The following is an 18,229-nucleotide window of genomic DNA, read 5'->3' as shown; positions in this document are numbered from 1 at the left end:
GTGTACAGAAGAGGAATTTCTTAAGGGCAAATTCCATGGAGCAGAGGCATTTTGTCACTAATTTTTATACTTCCACAATTAAAAAAAATCTCCAGTTCAAAAGTTAGAACATGTAGTTTACATCAGTGGGAAGCCAGTGAACTTTTTTATTTGAAAAGCTCAGTGTGTGTGTGTGTGTGTAGCAGGCAGAGGGAATTCAACAAAGGAAGATAGGATGGTAAAAAATTCTTATTCACAGAATGTTTTTTACTTAAGAAGACTGAAGGAAAATACATTTAGACACATGTGTCTCCCTGACACCAGCTGTTCAAATTATTTCCATGTCTCTGAGCAGCCTGGCTTGTAAGTATTGTCTTTTGGATACCCTGCCGAGCAGCTTGCCACATTGCTCTAGTGGGAACAGAAGTTCTACAAAGGGCTCCCAGTATATATTCCCATGTTAGAAAACATTTAAATAGAGTTCATCTATTCAAAAATTTGAAAACATATGTTATACATCTGACGTCCCATTACACTGTGAACTGTAATTAACTTCAGTGATTCTAAAAAGCATGCATTTTATTCATTGAGAAGTGGTGATTTTAGATTTTTCCACATTTTATAATGTTTAAAACTATTCTGTCTCCTTTTGAAACTCCCCAGAAAGCTTTTTATTCAGGAACAATTCTTGTAAAATTAATTGAGAAAGAAAGTTCTACTTCAATGATAGTAAGAATTCATAGTGAAAAAACACATTTAATATAATGCGAGAAGAAAGGGGAGAATAAAGATTAACAAGCTCCCTTTTAAAACAGAAATAAAACCCAGTTACTTACCCTTGGTCGCGTGCCCTTATTCGACTATGAGTTAAAATCTTGTCATAGTGAGCAGAAGCAGCTGCTTGTTCAAAAGCAGACAACAAAAAAGTGGAAAAGGTGAATAAGAAAAAGATCTTCATCTTTAGTCCTCTGTTGCTTCTGGCAAGTCTAGAAGAGAAAACTGGCAAAGGGTTTGGAGAGCTGACAATTTATATACATGTTGGAAGGTGGTGGGAGGGAACCACAGGATCAACCTGAAACTTCGTACCACCCTCCTTAGAACAGCAGCTTTCACTGCCAGCTTCAGTAACCTAAATTAGTACCATACATTAACCATATAAACTATTTTTTTTAATCCCCGATTGACTAATTTCTTCCTTAGTACAGAAGGCTTAGCATTTTATTCTGCTGACACAACAGCAGAGAAAGTTTGAGAAGTTTAGACTTTGACTTATGATTTGGTATTTATAGCACTGAAGCATCCAGAGGTTGTGATCATTGCGTGTGGTTTTGTTCAAACCCAGAGGAAGATGTTGTCTGTTCCCATAAGAACTGCACTGCTTTCCTTTGTTTTCCATGTCCTTACAGTTATCAGCTATGAGCTGTTTAACCAGTGAAGCTGATGACAGTTCCAAACCATACTGTTGTCAATAACCTGGAATAGCATTTTTGTCTTGAGAAAAAAAAGCTGTATTAACACACATTTTGATTATGAAGTAGTTACACAATCAAATGCAGTATTAGCTTAAATATTCATTTTAATTCTAATAATAACAGTTGCTATTACATAATGCTTTTATTCAGAGCTTTATATAATCATATAAAAATCACTGAGTATCTGAAAATTTGAATATATACCTTTCTGTACTTACTAGTCAGTCCTTGGGAGCCTCTTGTGAAGTAAATGGAAAATGTAATTCCAAGCTGTAAATGAGGGAACTGAGGCAGAAGGGTGAAGTGACAGGCTCAAGCCTCCAGTGAAGTGGCAGTCTTAAGGCTCCAGGGACAGCTGGTGTTTGGACTGCAATCCAGGAGTTTGCAATTTTCGTGTCAAGGAAAAAATTCTGCCATTTCTATAGAATTGTTTGCATATGAATAAAATTTCAAGGTATAGTCTATAGATCATTTCAGATTTTTATGAAAGTAAGGTGAGTTCTAATGGCAGTACTTTGCTATAGTTTCTTCCTCTAAACCGGAGCGAGTAGTGAGCTGAATAACTGGAAATGGATGCTATATTGGACTGACACACCTGGGATCAACCTCTCATTATACAACAGACAAAAATGGGGCAAAGAGCAGAAGGCAGAGACAATGACCATTTCCTACATATCATCACAGATTAAGGTTATAACTAGGCATAGGTATACAGGCATTTTATGATTAAGGTCATGTCTTACATAACCATAGCACTTCATGGTTTCTAAGGGCAAGAGCAGGGACATTTGGTTAAATGGTAGATGGACTTCTTTTCTACTGTGACCTGTACTCATCCTACCTGCAAATGACTCGAGATAACTCATGGAAGTATCAGCACCTCTAGACTCACTGTGTTTGAACTCAGTAAAACTCCATGCCTGAAACCATCACTGTCAGATCAGCTGATGGAAGTGAAGGGTTAACTCTGTGATATAATATTACAGGTTTTACGAGAATGTCACTGCTGCGCTCCTGCTATTCCTCTCAGAGCTTTTTATCTCTTTCTGGTCTTTGCAGCAAGAAATACAGTGAGAAATATCACCTCTTAAATGTCTAGCTATGACATTTCAAGCTGCTAGTTGGCCTCAGTTGATTACCTTTTGCAGTTCTCAATCTACAGATGAAAAAGTTAGAAAATACTCTGTTAAAGTAACTTGACAAACTTCAGAAAGTCCCAGAACTTTTCCAGTAACCTGTCTTCTTAGGATTGCCTCCCTCCTGAGTCTCTCAACTCTCAGCATAGCTCATGTTCTTCTCTTCCATACTTACCATGTAGCATCAAAAAATGAATAGAAATTAATGCTGTTGCATGCACTGAGCTCCTCCTGTTTACACAGCTATCCACCACAGTTAAAGAAGGAGCAATCTGAGCAGGGCAAGTATTTTTATTTCCAGATTTTTCCAGCTTTCTGATCAGTGACCCAATCTCAAATTGCAGAGAACCCCATTTGTTCTCTGTGTAGAATACAGTAGGCTATAATTCTTAAACTGGTAGTTCTTATTAATAATACCTTACTCATCTCTGTTTCCACTTGTCTTTGATTGTGATAGGAGCTGGACATAATGGGTACAAGTAGTGATCCTAAGACCATTCAGCTTCCCACTTCTGTACATTAATGTTATAAAACTCCCCTTTCAGCTTCAGAGGCATAGAAGAAAAGATCTGAAAGATTGTTATATGTCAAACTTAATATCAAACATGGTGGCAGAGGTAATAGGGCAGCACAGAAACTGGTGATGGAGAAATATGCAAATATAAAGTCATATTAATTAACCAAATTAAAGGATAATGAACATTAAACCTTATAGCAACCCTGGTGATATCATTATATTTAATGAGGCAAATGTTAGTAAAAAATAGTCAATGCAGACATAAAGTTCACTGAAATAAAATAGCATGAGGAAAAAATAATGATCAAAGCTTGACTTTCTGAAAAATCTCTAAACCACTGAATGGGTTGTTCTGGTGAGTGGTATAAAAATGCACAGATCCTAAAATGGATAAAATTCATCTTTAACTGGAAATGACTTTTTTGAAAATCATCAACCTAATGGAAATTGCACATATTTATAATTTAAAAACTACCAGTAAAAAACAAAACCAAAAAACCAGCAAAAAGTATCAAGAAGAAAACAGTCCAACTACATGAATCCTATTCCTCATTTATGTTTATGTTAGCCCGGATATAAAAACAAATAATGAAGCCAGGCTCTGTTTTGCCTGTGATATAATGGCATGCTGAATAGCACACCAGAGTAATCATTTTCTGATTTGCCAACTAAAATACTGTTCTGGTTAACCAATACTTTATTCACTTGTGCTCATTGCTACTTTTTTTCTTGTAATTTGTTCTTTATTTAGCAAGATGGCTACCCCACCAAGTAGCCACCTTAGGTCTTTTTCTTCCTTTGGCTAAATACTTTGTGCAATGTTATACTTCCTGAAGGATGTGACATTGAAATTCTCATTATAAATGTTGAAAATCTAATTATAAAATGCATTGAAACACCTCATGGATGTGAATTATCATTGTAGTAATAGGACTTTTTATTATCCACAGCAGAAGAAGAATATCCAAAGAAATACCCGGAACAGTTACAGAACAAGTGTTGATTTTCATCTTCCACAAAATGTAAATAGTGTCAAGAAGAAAAGTCTACGGTAGCTGCTATTCTGAATTGTTTCTTATATTTCTCTAGAGACCTCTAGTGGAGACAACTCTGTAAAAGTCGTTTTCTCAAAGCTGTGTTGTTTACACTAAGAATTTATTGTATAATAAAGCAATTAGTTTTATTATTCTTAAAGAGGATTTGTTTAATTATATGATGCAAGAATCTTTGTATTCAAGTATTTAATGGTTTGAATAAGTGCCTTTACATCAAATTGAAGTAACAGAAGCATCTATCTATTAGGCACTTGTGGCTAATTCTACTGATGATGTGCAGAAATTTCGCAAATAAGAATGGAAGGAAATTAAAGGTTTTTCAAATACTGTCTTCCCAGTTGCAACCTGCAGATGCTTCAGATATTTTACAATGTGTGTCATGCATTATACGTATTCTGCTTCTTTATTTTATAATTACTTCATGTGTTTACTTTTTGTTGTGTGAGTGTGTGTGTGCTCAGTGGAAAGAGAAAATGGGCAAAAAGTTTTAAGATTAAAAGAGAGGCTCCCTCTATCCTGCAGTTGTTGCTTGAATCGTTAGGTTTCTTTAGAAACCTTGATTCAGCAAATTTGGGATTTTTGTCATTAACTTCACTTAGGTCAGCAATTTGCATCTGGAGTGACCTTCAGTGTCTCTTCTTACAACCTAGTTTGTTTTTAGGAATGCTATTGATATGTACTAGAAGAACCCAAGCAACCCATTGTCCTTTTGGACAAACTAAGAGGTTGGCAGTAATACGTGTATAAGCAATTTAGTGTTCGTAAGTGCAAGGTGATACACCTTAGAAGTAAAGTGTTTAGTTGTAAGAGTTCTTTGCCAGTCACAGCTGGGATATGTGGCTTCTCTGCATATCTGCCTTACAGGAGTGTTGTAAGGGAGCTGCAGTCAGGGAAAAAAATATTTAACACTTGGTGGTTTACTGCAGCACCACTTAGGAACCCTGTCAAATAAAGCATGAAAACCCATGTAAAAAGTCTTCTGTTTCCTTGAGAGTATCTAGCAGAGAACCACTGGGGATAAAGATGTAAAGCACAATCAGTTTAATTCAGTAGGAATTTGTACCTTTTGGAGATTTAGATCAGACTTTTTTTTTTTAAAAATGTGCAGGGCACGGTAAGCCTGGCTACCAACACAAAGTACCAAGGGAAGGGAGTTCCCCCGGTGTAGTGAAGGACCCAGCAATGCTTAGACCAGATGCAGCCTGGTTTCCACACAAACTTGTATAATGGGGTTTTTGTGGGGTTTTTGAATATCAAATAGACAGAAGAGAGCTTGCTGTTTACAGGGATGCACAAAACCCTAGAGTTATAAAGTAAACACATAATAATAATGCTAATACTAATACTACTACTACTACTACTACTAATAATAATAATAATATCATCTTAAGGAAAAGTTTGTAAAGGAAGTAAATCAAGCTTGGTTTGACTGAAGGCAAGATCCAAAATGTTAAGTGTATTTCCAAGGGGATGGATTATGACCAAAACATTCACTGCAGGATTTCTGATGTAACTGCCTGGCAAAGGTTTGCTGCTGTCAGCTATCTCTTTCCTTTCCACACCTATTTTAGTGAAGATGAATCCATATACAACTATCACCACAAATGAGAAATGAAAATAAACCTCAAGGAAGTAACTAGGAAAGACTTTATGGTGGGTCCTGTGAAGAGGATGATCATGAGTCATGGGTTGATAGTCATAGCCAGTCTTGTTGGGAAATTAAAATAAAATAGTCCAAGAAGGCTCCTAATTTTTTCCTCCACTATCACCAGTATTTACATGCTAATAAAGCTTCTTATGTTACCCACTTATTTTCTGGCACATCAGGGTTTTACTTTAAGGTATCCTAACTCACTTCTGAAACATCATGACCCTGCTCAACTGATGATTTTTCATGTGATCGCTTTTCAAACTAGGGCTCATATCACCTAAATTTAGCCATCTCAAAGTCAAAGCTAGTCATCTTGACTCCCCTTTTATCCTAGATGGAGGTAGGACAATCCAGACTTTAGGTGCAGATGATTTGTGTTCCGTAAGTGCCTCTCTCCTTCCACAGCAGAGCAGATAAGGTGTATAGTTTGAACTAGACTCCTAAAGTTTAGACAGCCCAATGTCATGTAAGAAGAATCCCACCCTTTGCATCCTTTCTCGGGTGGTTTGTTTTTCAGGGAATAGACACTTAGAAATATACTATGTTGAATAAGATTACAGTACCATATGTTTTCTGGTGATCAGCTGCGTTATTACCTTTTTCCTCTGCTATATCCCAACCTAATGACTAGCTGCACAAGGCCTCTTGCTGGTATTCTGCCTAAATTTTCACTTTTATTAAGGTCATCCTATTAAGCATAGCTACACCACACCTGCAGGAGCTAATTAATTTTCCTCCTACTGTTGGTTTTATTTATTCAAATGCTTTTAGACTCTTCTCGTAAATCTCATTATGTTCCTCATTGCCAAGCTGTACAATTTGAATCTTCTAATGTTTCCCCATTACCCAATTCTTCCGATCATTACGTTGCTCTTGTCTGAACTTAGCCTCCCTTGTCAAAAATCTGTCAGCCAACAAGACATACAAAAGTGAAAACAAATCTCAACATGATTGTATTATGGTTAAAAAGAAGCCAGTACTAATTCTGGATTCATTTCTCTCTGGTGATTTACTGCAGGACTTAGACAAAGGATTCTGCTCCTAAATATCAATTATTTTTGTTTTAAAATTTAAATTTAATTTGGCACACCTCTGCAAATGTTTTTTCTCCTCATATTTCCCCTGTTTTTCACTAACTAAGCTTATTCTATACATTACTCTGTCTTCACAAGCTTAATTAACATATTAAGTAAGGTGTTTAGCAAAGTAATTCATATTATTCTTCCCCACGACATCCCACAATCTGAATTTGGGAGAGAAGGGAACGAGAAAGGAAGATTCAAATTTGTTGTTATTGTGACTCAGAGTTGGAGATACCAATCAATACTTTGGCCCCTGCAATACGTAACGAAACACCCATCCTTGGATATCCTTGGAAGCTATGGGTGTCTAATTTTTAGGCATGTCAACAGAAGTTATAAAATCAATCTGATGCCTTAGAAAGTGTTATTTTTATAGTCATATTCTGATGGAAGAAGAGATATTACTAAATTTTAAAATATCATGGTATATACTAGAGCTTTTGTTTATTACAAAATTATTCTATAATGTTTATGCATAATAATTAAATTTAAAATGTAACGTTCCTGGATGTGATTCTAAACTAAGACTTATAGTATCTAGTATGCCATTTTTTTTTCCTTTAGGGAACCATCTTTAATGTTGATTTACAAACATAGGGAAGAATTATTTCTAATAAATCCCTCACAGACTTTTAATAGTATGGACTGAGCCTTCTTATGTATTTGGGGAAAAATCTACAGCCCCAAACATCAAAATATTCTGCTTTCTCTGTGTCAAAGTGACATTATATATCCCAACATATGAATTGTTATTTACTTATCAAGTTATGTGCATATGGCAATATTTTGTAAAAAATGACAGTTCAGCATAAGTTACATGGTCTTATTCCTCAATCCTGATCTGCATATTCATTTCAGTTACCCTGAAAAATAAAATATGCATTAGGCAAACTCCTCAGGAAACGGGAATGTTGATTCCTCATCCAACAGAAGGTGATGCTGTTGCCATAGGCAAACAGTTTTCTTCCTTAGAGAATGAGCACATCATCTGATAATGCAGCCTGAGATAAGATCCACAATATTACCAAGTTCTTGTGCTTATACAGCATATGGTGTCAGTGCAACACAGATAAGAGCTGAGTGAACCAATCAATGGGCGTTAATGAGTGATTCAGGCAGCAGTGGAATGTAGTACATGGTCCTGAGGAAGCAGCAAAAGCCTCCATCAAGGGTGCTTGTGCTGTCGCCCACTAATATTTCAAGGTTGCCCTGGTATTAGATGGTATGATAGTCTAATGTGGCCACTGTGTGCCCACAATCTCTATTCTTTAAAGCTTAAAAGGAAAAAAACAGACACACAAACAAACAAATCATATGAGTCAGCCAGTACCATCCAGTCTAGTTAGTTAGTTAACATATCTCCTTGCAAATAATTTTTTTTGGTTGAGGTTGAAATGACAGCAAATTGTCAGTAATATGCATTCTAAATGGCCCTATTAAATGCTTATTTACTCTGCTGGAAAGGTTTTACAGATTTCAAAGGTCATTTAATCTACTCCAGTGCAGGTAAAAGTTACCACTCTTCTAGTTAATCAAAAGGCCATTTATTGCAGTGTCTGCTTTGTCAGGAATATTAAGGAGAGGTCCCCAGGATATATATTACAAAAATGGTAGTTGTTTCATCTGTTTTGAATTTTGTGATGGTTACTGTCAACTTAAGGTAAAATTCTGAGCTTCTTGTTATTTATAGACTGTACGGTCCTGACTGCCATGAGTCCTTCCTGCTACAGCCTGGCTTTGTGACCTAGAATATACAGCTTCTAGGACATAAATCAAAACTGTAAGAAAGACACTGGAATTTATGTGGGGGGGATGGTGTGTGGTCACTGAGAAAGCTTTGCATAAGAAATGAAGAAAAGCAAGCGAATAATCAGCATTTAAGATGAAATAGATCTTTTAAGTTAGGCCTTTGATCATATCAATAAGACTATAATAATAAAAGAACTGGTATTGCTTTGCACTGAATATAATGTAGAGAGACTCAGGAGTCACTCCAAATGAAACAAACACTTTCAGCTTTCCTAAGGTGGTGATGTTAAAAACAGGGAAAAGTGGCATTCTGGAAGATGTGAAACTAAGGATTACCAGCATTGAGGTGGAGTGAAACTTAAAAGCTTAACTTGCTCAAGTTGAGCTACTGGTTGTGAAATGTATGGAAGGGAAATGGATTTGACATTAATGCAGGTTCATTAATGATTTTTTTTCTCAAGTTTCAAGTGCACATGCTGTAGCAAAATAAATTCAGTCTCATTGCTAAGTAAAGGATGTAGTAGTGTCAACTGAATGTGGGAAAAGAAAAATGGTCTAGGCACCTAGATGCAGTTTTTTGAGAATTATGTGTCAGATTCTCAAAGATTTCAGGAAATAGAACCAGTAATATTGTTAGCAAGATCTAAAAGTACTTCCAGTTCAGATTTTTTTTTTGAACTGGAAGCAATGCGGCTTGGTTTCAGAAGTCATTGCATAAACTGAACACAAGGTTGATCACTGATAAGGCAGTGATAAATACTGAAAATAGAATAAAATATTTTTCAGTGAAGAATATATCTCAAAAAATAATGAAAATTAATATAATTCTATTTACAAGGTTGATTATAAAACACAGATTAAAATCTTGAGTTTCAAGAGTTACTGGATATCCACGGCTTCCACTGAAACTGAGCAGGGAGGGATTGGACCCTGGATTCCCACATGGTGTGAAATATCAGGCATCTCTATTTGTCTGACATTCAAGTTTGTATTCACTGCCCAGAGCTCCAATTAAATTCAGGCAACCAATTCCAGATGTGACAAGAGACATTGCCTTCCTTCTTCCCATTTACATTCCTATCTAGCCTGTTGGGGTTCTATCATTTCTGGAGACAGGGCAATTGCCTGGTGTCCTTTCCCTAAAACCAGCTATAGTACGTGGCACAAATTTTAGGGATGTCTCAGTACATGGTTAGGCTACTGTATTGTAACTGTAGAATAAAAAAACAGTATGGGTTCTGAATCAGGGTTTCTTCTTATAATCATTCATTCCAAAAAGTAGGTAGTTTGTCTGAGCCTTGGAGAAGCTTAAGATGTGTAAGCTTTTCTAGGAAACAAACTACCTCTTCCAAAGTGGAAGTATTTAGGGTTTTAACTCTTAAAAATTATGGATTCACTCAATAAGCCAAATAAATAGTCCTGCTAATAAGAACTCCGTCCAGAGGCATTGTCTCATACCAGTGAGACCGTTCACTGCATTTATGTTTGTGCACAAAACAAAGCACAATGAAAAAGACATCAAAAATCTATTTCCAGTCTCTCTCTGTGGCCAGACTATAGTTCTCCTCTACAATTTGATAAGGTGGGTCAAAACATAAATACATTTTTGACAAAAATCATGAGACTGTCTTCACCATGAATATCTTAAAATACACAAGTTGTCTTCTAAAGAGCTAAGATGGTATGAAAATATCAGTAATGTCACCTCTCTAAAACCGATCATACAAACCAGCTTGAAGGAAATCAAACTTCTGCCTTTAACTGGATTCCATATACATTCAGTAAAACACATTTACAGAAAAAGAGTGTTGCTCTGGTAGATAAATGTGAGTATCAGATTTAGATTTCAGTTCAGCAAGTCATATGAGCACATTTGTTGCATTTTAGACTTTTCAAAGCATGCATGGTCAGACTTGATCTGTACTATATGTGTCCAGATGCCGTTCAACATTTGCACATCAGTTTTATTTTCGGTCCTTTCTAGAATATGTGACTTTTCATAGGAGGTGATACCTACTGTAGCTTTTATTATTAAACTGAAACTTTGTTCAGTTTAAAGTTCATGACTTCTAAGGCAAAATTACACAAACAAAATCATGCAGAATATAATCTACCTTGACAAATCAATAGATTTAATGCTGCAAGGTTAGATTTTCTCCTTGACGTGGGGAAAGGGTTGAAGAAAAGACTAAGTATATTAGTATTGTATTTTGGAGCGAAAATGAAATCTTTATGTATAATGTCAGGCACACAATTATTATTTCAGCGTTCAGTGGGTTACCATAGCAATACAACCCAGTGGCTTTTGAAATACTTTATTTAGCTTAATCACTGGGGGGAGGGGTTATTGTATTCAGAATCAAGCTTAATCAAAAATGACAGAATCTTTTTTTCCCCCATAACTACAGTGAACAGCCCATAGCTTCACAAAATATGCTTATTGCTTACTTACAGTTCTGTTTTTTGAAATCTTCCTCACTTGTACTACTCAATGCATGAATGTACTGTGAAGGACCAAGAGTAAATCACTTGAGTGGTCACTTTTTATGTTATAAGGACCTTATCCATGGCTTTGTGTGATTCCTACCTATTTTGTGGTGCTTGTAGAACACTAAAACTTATAGTTACATGACACAGCTCATTGCTGTGGGTTGGCATTGACAATGGTTTCAAACAGCATCCTTGCGAGAAGCTGGTGCAATAGGAAAAGTCAGACCCTGCCTGATGCATCTTTAAGTGACACAGCTTACTTGCTTAACAGGTAGTATTCATTGCAAACAAGCATTTCAGTATAAGCTAATCCCTTGCTGAAGACCTGAATTAATAGGATTTGAACTGTAATATTGGCTTTTAGGGGTAAAAGCCATGGAATAAAACAAGCATCCACATCCATAGAAGACCAGATGTGTGGCGAATTAAAAATCAGATTCTTCAAAGTTCATGGAAAGATCTATGTATAAAATTACTGGATTGTTATGCTGATGAACACAATTGCTGTTTGATTCTTCTGGGTCTGAAAAAGAAAGTTTTATAATATCTCATATAACCTCAAATAATAAAGTGTAAGCCCAAACTCTGTACTATATATCCTGGATGCTAGAAATATCTTCCTTGGAGATAACTATTGCAAAAGGATGCATTTTTTGTGTGAGGGATAGCTTTTCCTTTTCAATCATGCATAAAAGTTTATACCAGATTGTTTGAGTGATTTGGTAAATTTATACATTTTGCAGTACAGATGAAGCCATCATAGTGCTAAAGAATATACTACAGATGGCACAAATCTGGCTGATCATTAAATAATTTAAATTCACAGCACTGAATATGCTGAATTTTAATGAAATGATAGCTAATAAACTATTAGATACATGGCAACCACCTCTTTAAATAATTAGACTGTGACTTTCTCACTTCAGTGCCGCTGACTGCTGTGGAGCATCGATATCAAAAAATTTATATATTATGTGACTGACTCTGAGGCTATCCAAGAAAATAACCAGTAGCTACAGTTCATATAAAATTCAGACTTTTGTTTGATTAGCGTTAAGGATGTGCAAAGGATTAGCTTCCTAGATGCTACCAATACAAATAGAAATAAGTTTATGAATCTAGTTATAACTGATAAAGCACAAAGTAAAAATGAACATATGCTACTGACTTTCAGTGGATACCAGATTTGTAAATCACTGAGTGACAAACTTTCTAAAAGTTATTTAGAAATTTAGAAGATGCATTCTCACATATGGGAAGAATTCCACCTACAATTCCATGCAACCTTAAATTCTTTTAAAAGTCTGTCCCCAGGGCACCTTTGAAAATGTGACATATTTCAAAGTCAGCACTAGAACACCTGACAGTATGTATGACTGAAGTTTCACTTTCAGAGACTGGAAGAGAACTTTTGGAATGTAGGATGGCCCTATATAAGGTCAAACCTTTGTCACAATAATATAGGAAGCCAAGTATACAGTGCAGAAACAGCTCTTGAGAAAAAGGTCTACTTTAGGAAGAGGTTATCTTAAATTCAATTTCTGCCTTTATTCTTTTTTCTTTTTTTTCAGTTTTGGGGAAAATATGATCTTGATGAGGCCTGACAGGTACCATGTGTCCCCCGTCCCAGGAAGTAGGACTGGCGATGGTGGCGAGGTAACCACAGCCCCTGGATGAAGAACCTCTCACCACACAGACAGGAGAGAGTAGAGAGGCACTCTGCCCTCTGATACCAGCCATAGCCTTCCCCAGCCTCTCTCATGACTGCTGCCCAACATGTGCTGGGACACATTTCTACAGTGCCCCCTTCCTCTCCAAACCCACAAAGCCTCCTTCCAGCAGCTCCAGCCCCACCTACTACCCGGCAAGGCAAGGACAAAGTGGGTCCAGGGGGGGTGAATCCCTCAAGGACACTTTCCCAGGCCTCAGAGAGGGGCTCAGTGGTTGTGGCATTTGCTCTCCTTTGTCCTGCATGCATGCTGTGCTGCCAGGCAGGTGTTGATGCAGATATTTATGGGCAGAAAAGCCAGAAGGATGGTCTCTGCACCCATGAGAATTGCCTGGTGAGTTTCCCTGGGGCTGCCTCCCGCTTTCCCCTGGCACCTCAGTGAAATCCCATCCCAAGGGCACTGTGGATGTCACTTCCTCCTCCGAGCACCTTGGTGTTTTCTGTCAGCTCCAGGCAACACCCCCACAAGTCCCAAGAGCTGCAGAGAGGCTACAGCATAAGGAGGAACCTCAGTCCATGGCATGGACCTGCAGGATGTGACCCAGCAGTGCCCAGATCCATGCACCCTTCCCAAAGGTGTGGGGCAGGCCTTTTGGTCCCTGAACATGCCCCTGATGGGAGCCTGCTGTGCTCTTCCCAGATCTGCTATGTCTGCGGCGAGAGAAGGGCCACCATTACCTGCTGGGAGAGGTGGTGCAAAGGCAGCTTCCACTTCTTCCATGGCTGTGAAGAAGGATCTGTCTCTCAGTTCTTCGGGCAGTACAGGTAGGGGCTGACGGCCCTCACAGAATCACAGAATCGTATAGGTGGAAAAGACCTTTAAGACCATCGAGTCTAACCGTAAACCTACCACTACCAAGACCACCACTATACCATGTCCCTAAGCACCTCATCCAAACATCTTTTATGCAGGACCTCTTATGCCTCCGTCCCCCTCCTGTCAGCACTGGCCAAGTAAAGGAGGAACCTGCTTGTCCTGTCCCACAGTGACACCTCCTAGCAACCTTCCAGAGCCAAAGGTAGGACATGGAGGGCTCATTTATGCCTCTGGTGCCCCTACTCTGGCTGTTGGAGCCGGGCAAGACCCTCCAGGCTCAGCAGTATCCTGGAAATTACTTGTTCTGGGCCCACAGGGAGCTTGGGATGTATCCCTGGCTCTGGGCTGGAAAATTACTGTCTTTGTCAGGGCTCCTCCCTGCAGGCAAGCTCCCACCTTGGCACGAGTGGCCCAGGCCGTTCTTGGAGGCTGATGTCTGGGCCTCAGCCAGAGTGTGCCAGGGCCCTTGTGTGGGACACACATGGAGGAAGAGCATGGGAAGAGGGACATGTGCACAGTGCTCAGGGAGCAGTCGGCCTCCACACCCTTTGGGAGAGCCTTGTCCAGAACAGCAGAAAGACTCAGCAATTCCTGACCTTGCCCACTTCTTCCATCCTCCATCACCCCAGGTCAGCAGCACGGCCCAGCATAAACACTGCAGGCACACCAGGATGGGGAAGCCTCATGCATTATTTTCCTGGAGCCCATGGAGTAAAAGCTGTCCTACCACATGGTAGTGCTCCCTATCTGTAGGCATGCATGGTGCCATCAAGGCTGCATCTAGGTACGAGACCTTTCCTGGGGCATCTCACAGGCACAGCAGCAGTGCCATGCTGACACCAGTTGTGTCTCTCTTGCAGTGACAGGCACTCCATGAGGGGTTGCTCTGCTCCTGACACTTGAAGCATAAAGATGGGGAGAAATTCCTGCCAGAAATATCTTCCATGGGGATTCCAGTCCCCAGCAGGGTGATTCTCTTCTGCCCTTCCACTGTCCCCACAACACATAAGAAAGGCACAGGAGGAGCACTGGACCAGCCCCTGGGTGGGGGACTCTGACCTTGTGCTCCTGAAAACCTGATAGGAAAAGGTGGCTCAACGCTTCTCTAGAAGGGCTTTATTAACTTCTGTGGATATTGTACATGTCTTTGCAAGTCATGCACAAACTATTGTATAAATAGTTTGTAATAGACTGTAAATAAATTACATTTGTGGGTTGTCATGACCTAGGGAAACAGATGCTCATCAGAAGCAAGGGAGGTAGGAGAAATAATAGGAAGGGACTAAAAGGGATTTGGCAATCATGATGCATCATCCTACCTGCTGAAAAAATCAACTGGCTTTAGCTATGCGGACACGCCACCTTACTTAACCCAGAAAAGGAATATGTAAATTATGTGTTCAATAAATAGCCAAATGCTTTGTCATCTCATTAGTGATGTGCATGAAAGGATGAATGAGATTCCTACTGCCCCTACCTACTATCCAGTGAAACCACAGCCAAGGGAACAGGCTTGGTGGAATCATCAGGGAAAGAAGACCAAGTTGAGCATGACTCTAATTTGGCACTGTGAAGAGACATAAGAGGTGTACAAAAAGTGGAAGGCCCTGCAGTCTCCTCTGTGGCTCTCCCCAAACTCTCTCCATCAAAAGGAGATGCCAGGAGAAGAGGATAGGGGTTACCATGCAGGGATGGTCCAGGTCCCAGGAACTCAACTGCCTGATCAAGAAGTGGGGTGATGGGAGTTACCAGCTCCCAGAGCTTGGCCAGTCACTTTTTTCAGAGCGGGGCCAGCTGGCTCCAGCACCACCAGCCAGACAGTATCATCTCACAATTCCTCACTGACTCATTTTCACAAGAGCTCACTAGGTGGGAGTTTCAAACACTCCAGAAGATTCCCCATGGAAGGGGAATACTGACCTCTGCTTTGCATGTATCAGGGGTTGCACAGAAACTCTTGGTGGCCTCCTAGGATGGATCTGTGGCCCTCTGGCATGTTCCAACTTGCTTGTGCCCATCCACCCCAGCCTGGTTTGGAACCTCGCTTCCCAGCCTTGTGAACTTCCCCACCCCAGGGATGTGAAGGCTTGTTAAGGAACATTGTAAAGCAGGGGACTCCAAACTTGCCATTTACTTTTGTGTAATTACTTTCTATTCACATTTAAACTTCAATTATTCATTTTATTTGTTTTTATTAAAGAATGTTTCCTACATTTTATACCAACACTTTTATGGATATACATCATCCCCCCACCAGGCTGAAGGCAGTAACTTAAAGGAAAGGAGTGAATGGAGGCAAACCCATGCTCACGGTGGCAGATGAACCCCCTCCTTGCCTACCTCACCTTCCCAGGTGCCTCTATACAACAGGTGTGAGGCTCTGGATTTGGAAGGCCAGTAAATGGATGATGTAGATGATGGTCCATCTACACCAGAGGTGTTGCCAAGGTCAGAAAGGCCTACCCCCTGTATCACGACCACCTTCACGAGGAAGAAAAGATGGGTTATAGTTGTAGGTGATTCCCTTCTGAGGGGAACAGAGGGTCCAATATGCCAGACAGACCCTCCTCTTAAGGAATCCTGCTCCCTCCCTGGGGCCCAGGTTAAGGACATCACCAGGAAACTTCCTAGCCTGGTATGGCCCTTGGACCATTACCCATTGTTGCTCTTCCACGTCGGTGGTGATGAAGCCACAACGCGTAGTCCAAGGGCAATCAAAAGAGACTTCAGGGCCTTGGGATGGTAAGGGAATCTGGAGCACAGGTAATATTTTCCTCTATCCTTCCAGTTGCAGGCAGCGATACTGCAAGAAACAGACAGACCTACTCTACTAATACACGGCTCTGTGGCTGGTGTCACCACCAGAATGTGGGGTTTTTCAATAATGGGATGGCCTACACAGCACCAGGCCTGCTGGCATCGGATGGGATTCACCTTTCTCAGAGGGGGTCTTTGCTCATGAGCTAGTGGGGCTCATTGACAGAGCTTTAAAGTAGACATGAAGGGGCAGGGGAATAATATCAGGCTCACCCATGACAAGCTGTGGGATGACATGCCAAGGTTAGAAGAGCAGGACGCTACCGAGGGCCCTCAGTCTGTTGCTCTGAGACAGGCTGGGTACACTGCAGCACACTTGAAGTCTTACAGAGATGAGTCAGGGGCTCCTGAGGTAATAGGGGCAAACAGGTAAACACCAGTGAAATACCTCAATGGAATTAAGGTGTGTTCCTCTAAGGTGACACGGCCGACAGCCCAGCTGAAGTGCCTCTATACCAATGCACACAGCATGGGCAACAAACAGGAGGAGTTGAAAGCCACCATGCTGCTAGAAAGCTATGACCTAGTTGCCATTACTGAAACGTGGTGGGACGAATCCCATGACTGGAGTGCAGCTATCGATGGCTACAAGCTGTTCAGAAGGACAGGTGAGAAAGGAGGGGCGGAGGGGTTGCCCTCTACGTCAAGAAATGGATAGGGTGTGAAGAGCTGTCTCTGAAGAATAGCCATGAGCAGGTTGAAAGCTTATGGGTAAAAATTACAGACTGAGGCAATAAAGGGAACCTTGTAGTTGGTGTCTACTACAGGCCTCCCGATCAAGGGGAGCCTCTTGATGAAGCCTTCTTACTCCAGCTACAGGAGGCATCACACTCACAGGCTCTCATCCAGCTGGCGACTTCAACCACCTCGACATCTGCTGGAAAACTAACATGGTGAGCTGTAGGGAATGCAGGAGACTCCTGGAATGCATTGAGGATAACTTCTTAGGCCAAATAATAGACAGCTGTCCTGGTTACGGCTGGTATAGAGTTAATTTTCTTCCTAGTAGCTGGTATAATGCTGTGTTTTGGCTTCAGGATGAGAATAATGTTGATAACACACTGATGTTTTAGTTCATAGAAATCATAGAAACTGGAAAAGCCCTTTAAGATCATCTAGTCCAACTGTTAACCCAACACCTCCATGCCTACGAAATCATCTCCTCAATTGCCACATCTATATGTTTTTTGAACTCCGCCAGGGATGGTGACTCCACCACCTCTCTGGGCAGCCTGTTCCAATGCTTGACAACCCTTTCAGTAAAGAAATTTTTCCTAATATCCAGTCTAAACCTCTCCTGATGCAACTTAGGCCATTTCCTCTCGTCCTATCGCTAGTTACTTGGGAGAAGAGACTGACACCCACCTCACTACAGCCTCCTTTCAGGTAGTTGTAGAGAGTGATAAGGTCTCCCCTCAGCCTCCTTTTCTCCAGGCTAAACAACCCCAGTTCCCTCAGCTGATACTTATAAGACTTGTGCAGACCCTTCACCAGCTTCGTTGCCCTTCTCTGAACACGCTGCAGCACCTCAATGTCTCTCTTGTAGTGACGGGACCAAAACTGAACACAGGATTCCAGGTGCGGCCTCACCAGTGCCGAGTACAGGGGCACGATCACTTCCCTAGTCCTGCTGGCCACGCTATTTTTGATACAAGCCAGGCTGCTATTGGCCTTCTTGGCACACTGCTGGCTCATATTCAGGTGGCTGTCAACCAACACCCCCAGGTCCTTTTCC

General features: G+C 40.4%; 1 protein-coding gene across 13 annotated transcripts in view; it reads right to left on the bottom strand.

The window, feature by feature from the left end:
* The window catches only part of POSTN (periostin), a 36,693-nt gene extending 35,700 nt beyond the window's left edge, over window positions 1–993 (bottom strand). For 10 of the 13 annotated variants that reach the window (XM_075490467.1, XM_075490482.1, XM_075490489.1 and 7 more), the window contains exon 1: window positions 816–993. In XM_075490467.1, the coding sequence (XP_075346582.1) occupies window positions 816–937 (122 nt within the window). In that variant the 5' untranslated portion in view covers window positions 938–993. The remainder of the gene's footprint in view (window positions 1–815) is intronic. The other 3 variants (XM_075490516.1, XM_075490534.1, XM_075490556.1) reach the window with 1 other exon arrangement.
* Window positions 994–18,229: the final 17,236 nt, after the last annotated feature.

This window comes from Mycteria americana, chromosome 1, assembly GCF_035582795.1.
Source record: "Mycteria americana isolate JAX WOST 10 ecotype Jacksonville Zoo and Gardens chromosome 1, USCA_MyAme_1.0, whole genome shotgun sequence".
NCBI lineage: Eukaryota > Metazoa > Chordata > Aves > Ciconiiformes > Ciconiidae > Mycteria > Mycteria americana.
Note: the sequence above shows the minus strand (reverse complement) of the source record. Positions and strands in the feature narration are given on the sequence as shown.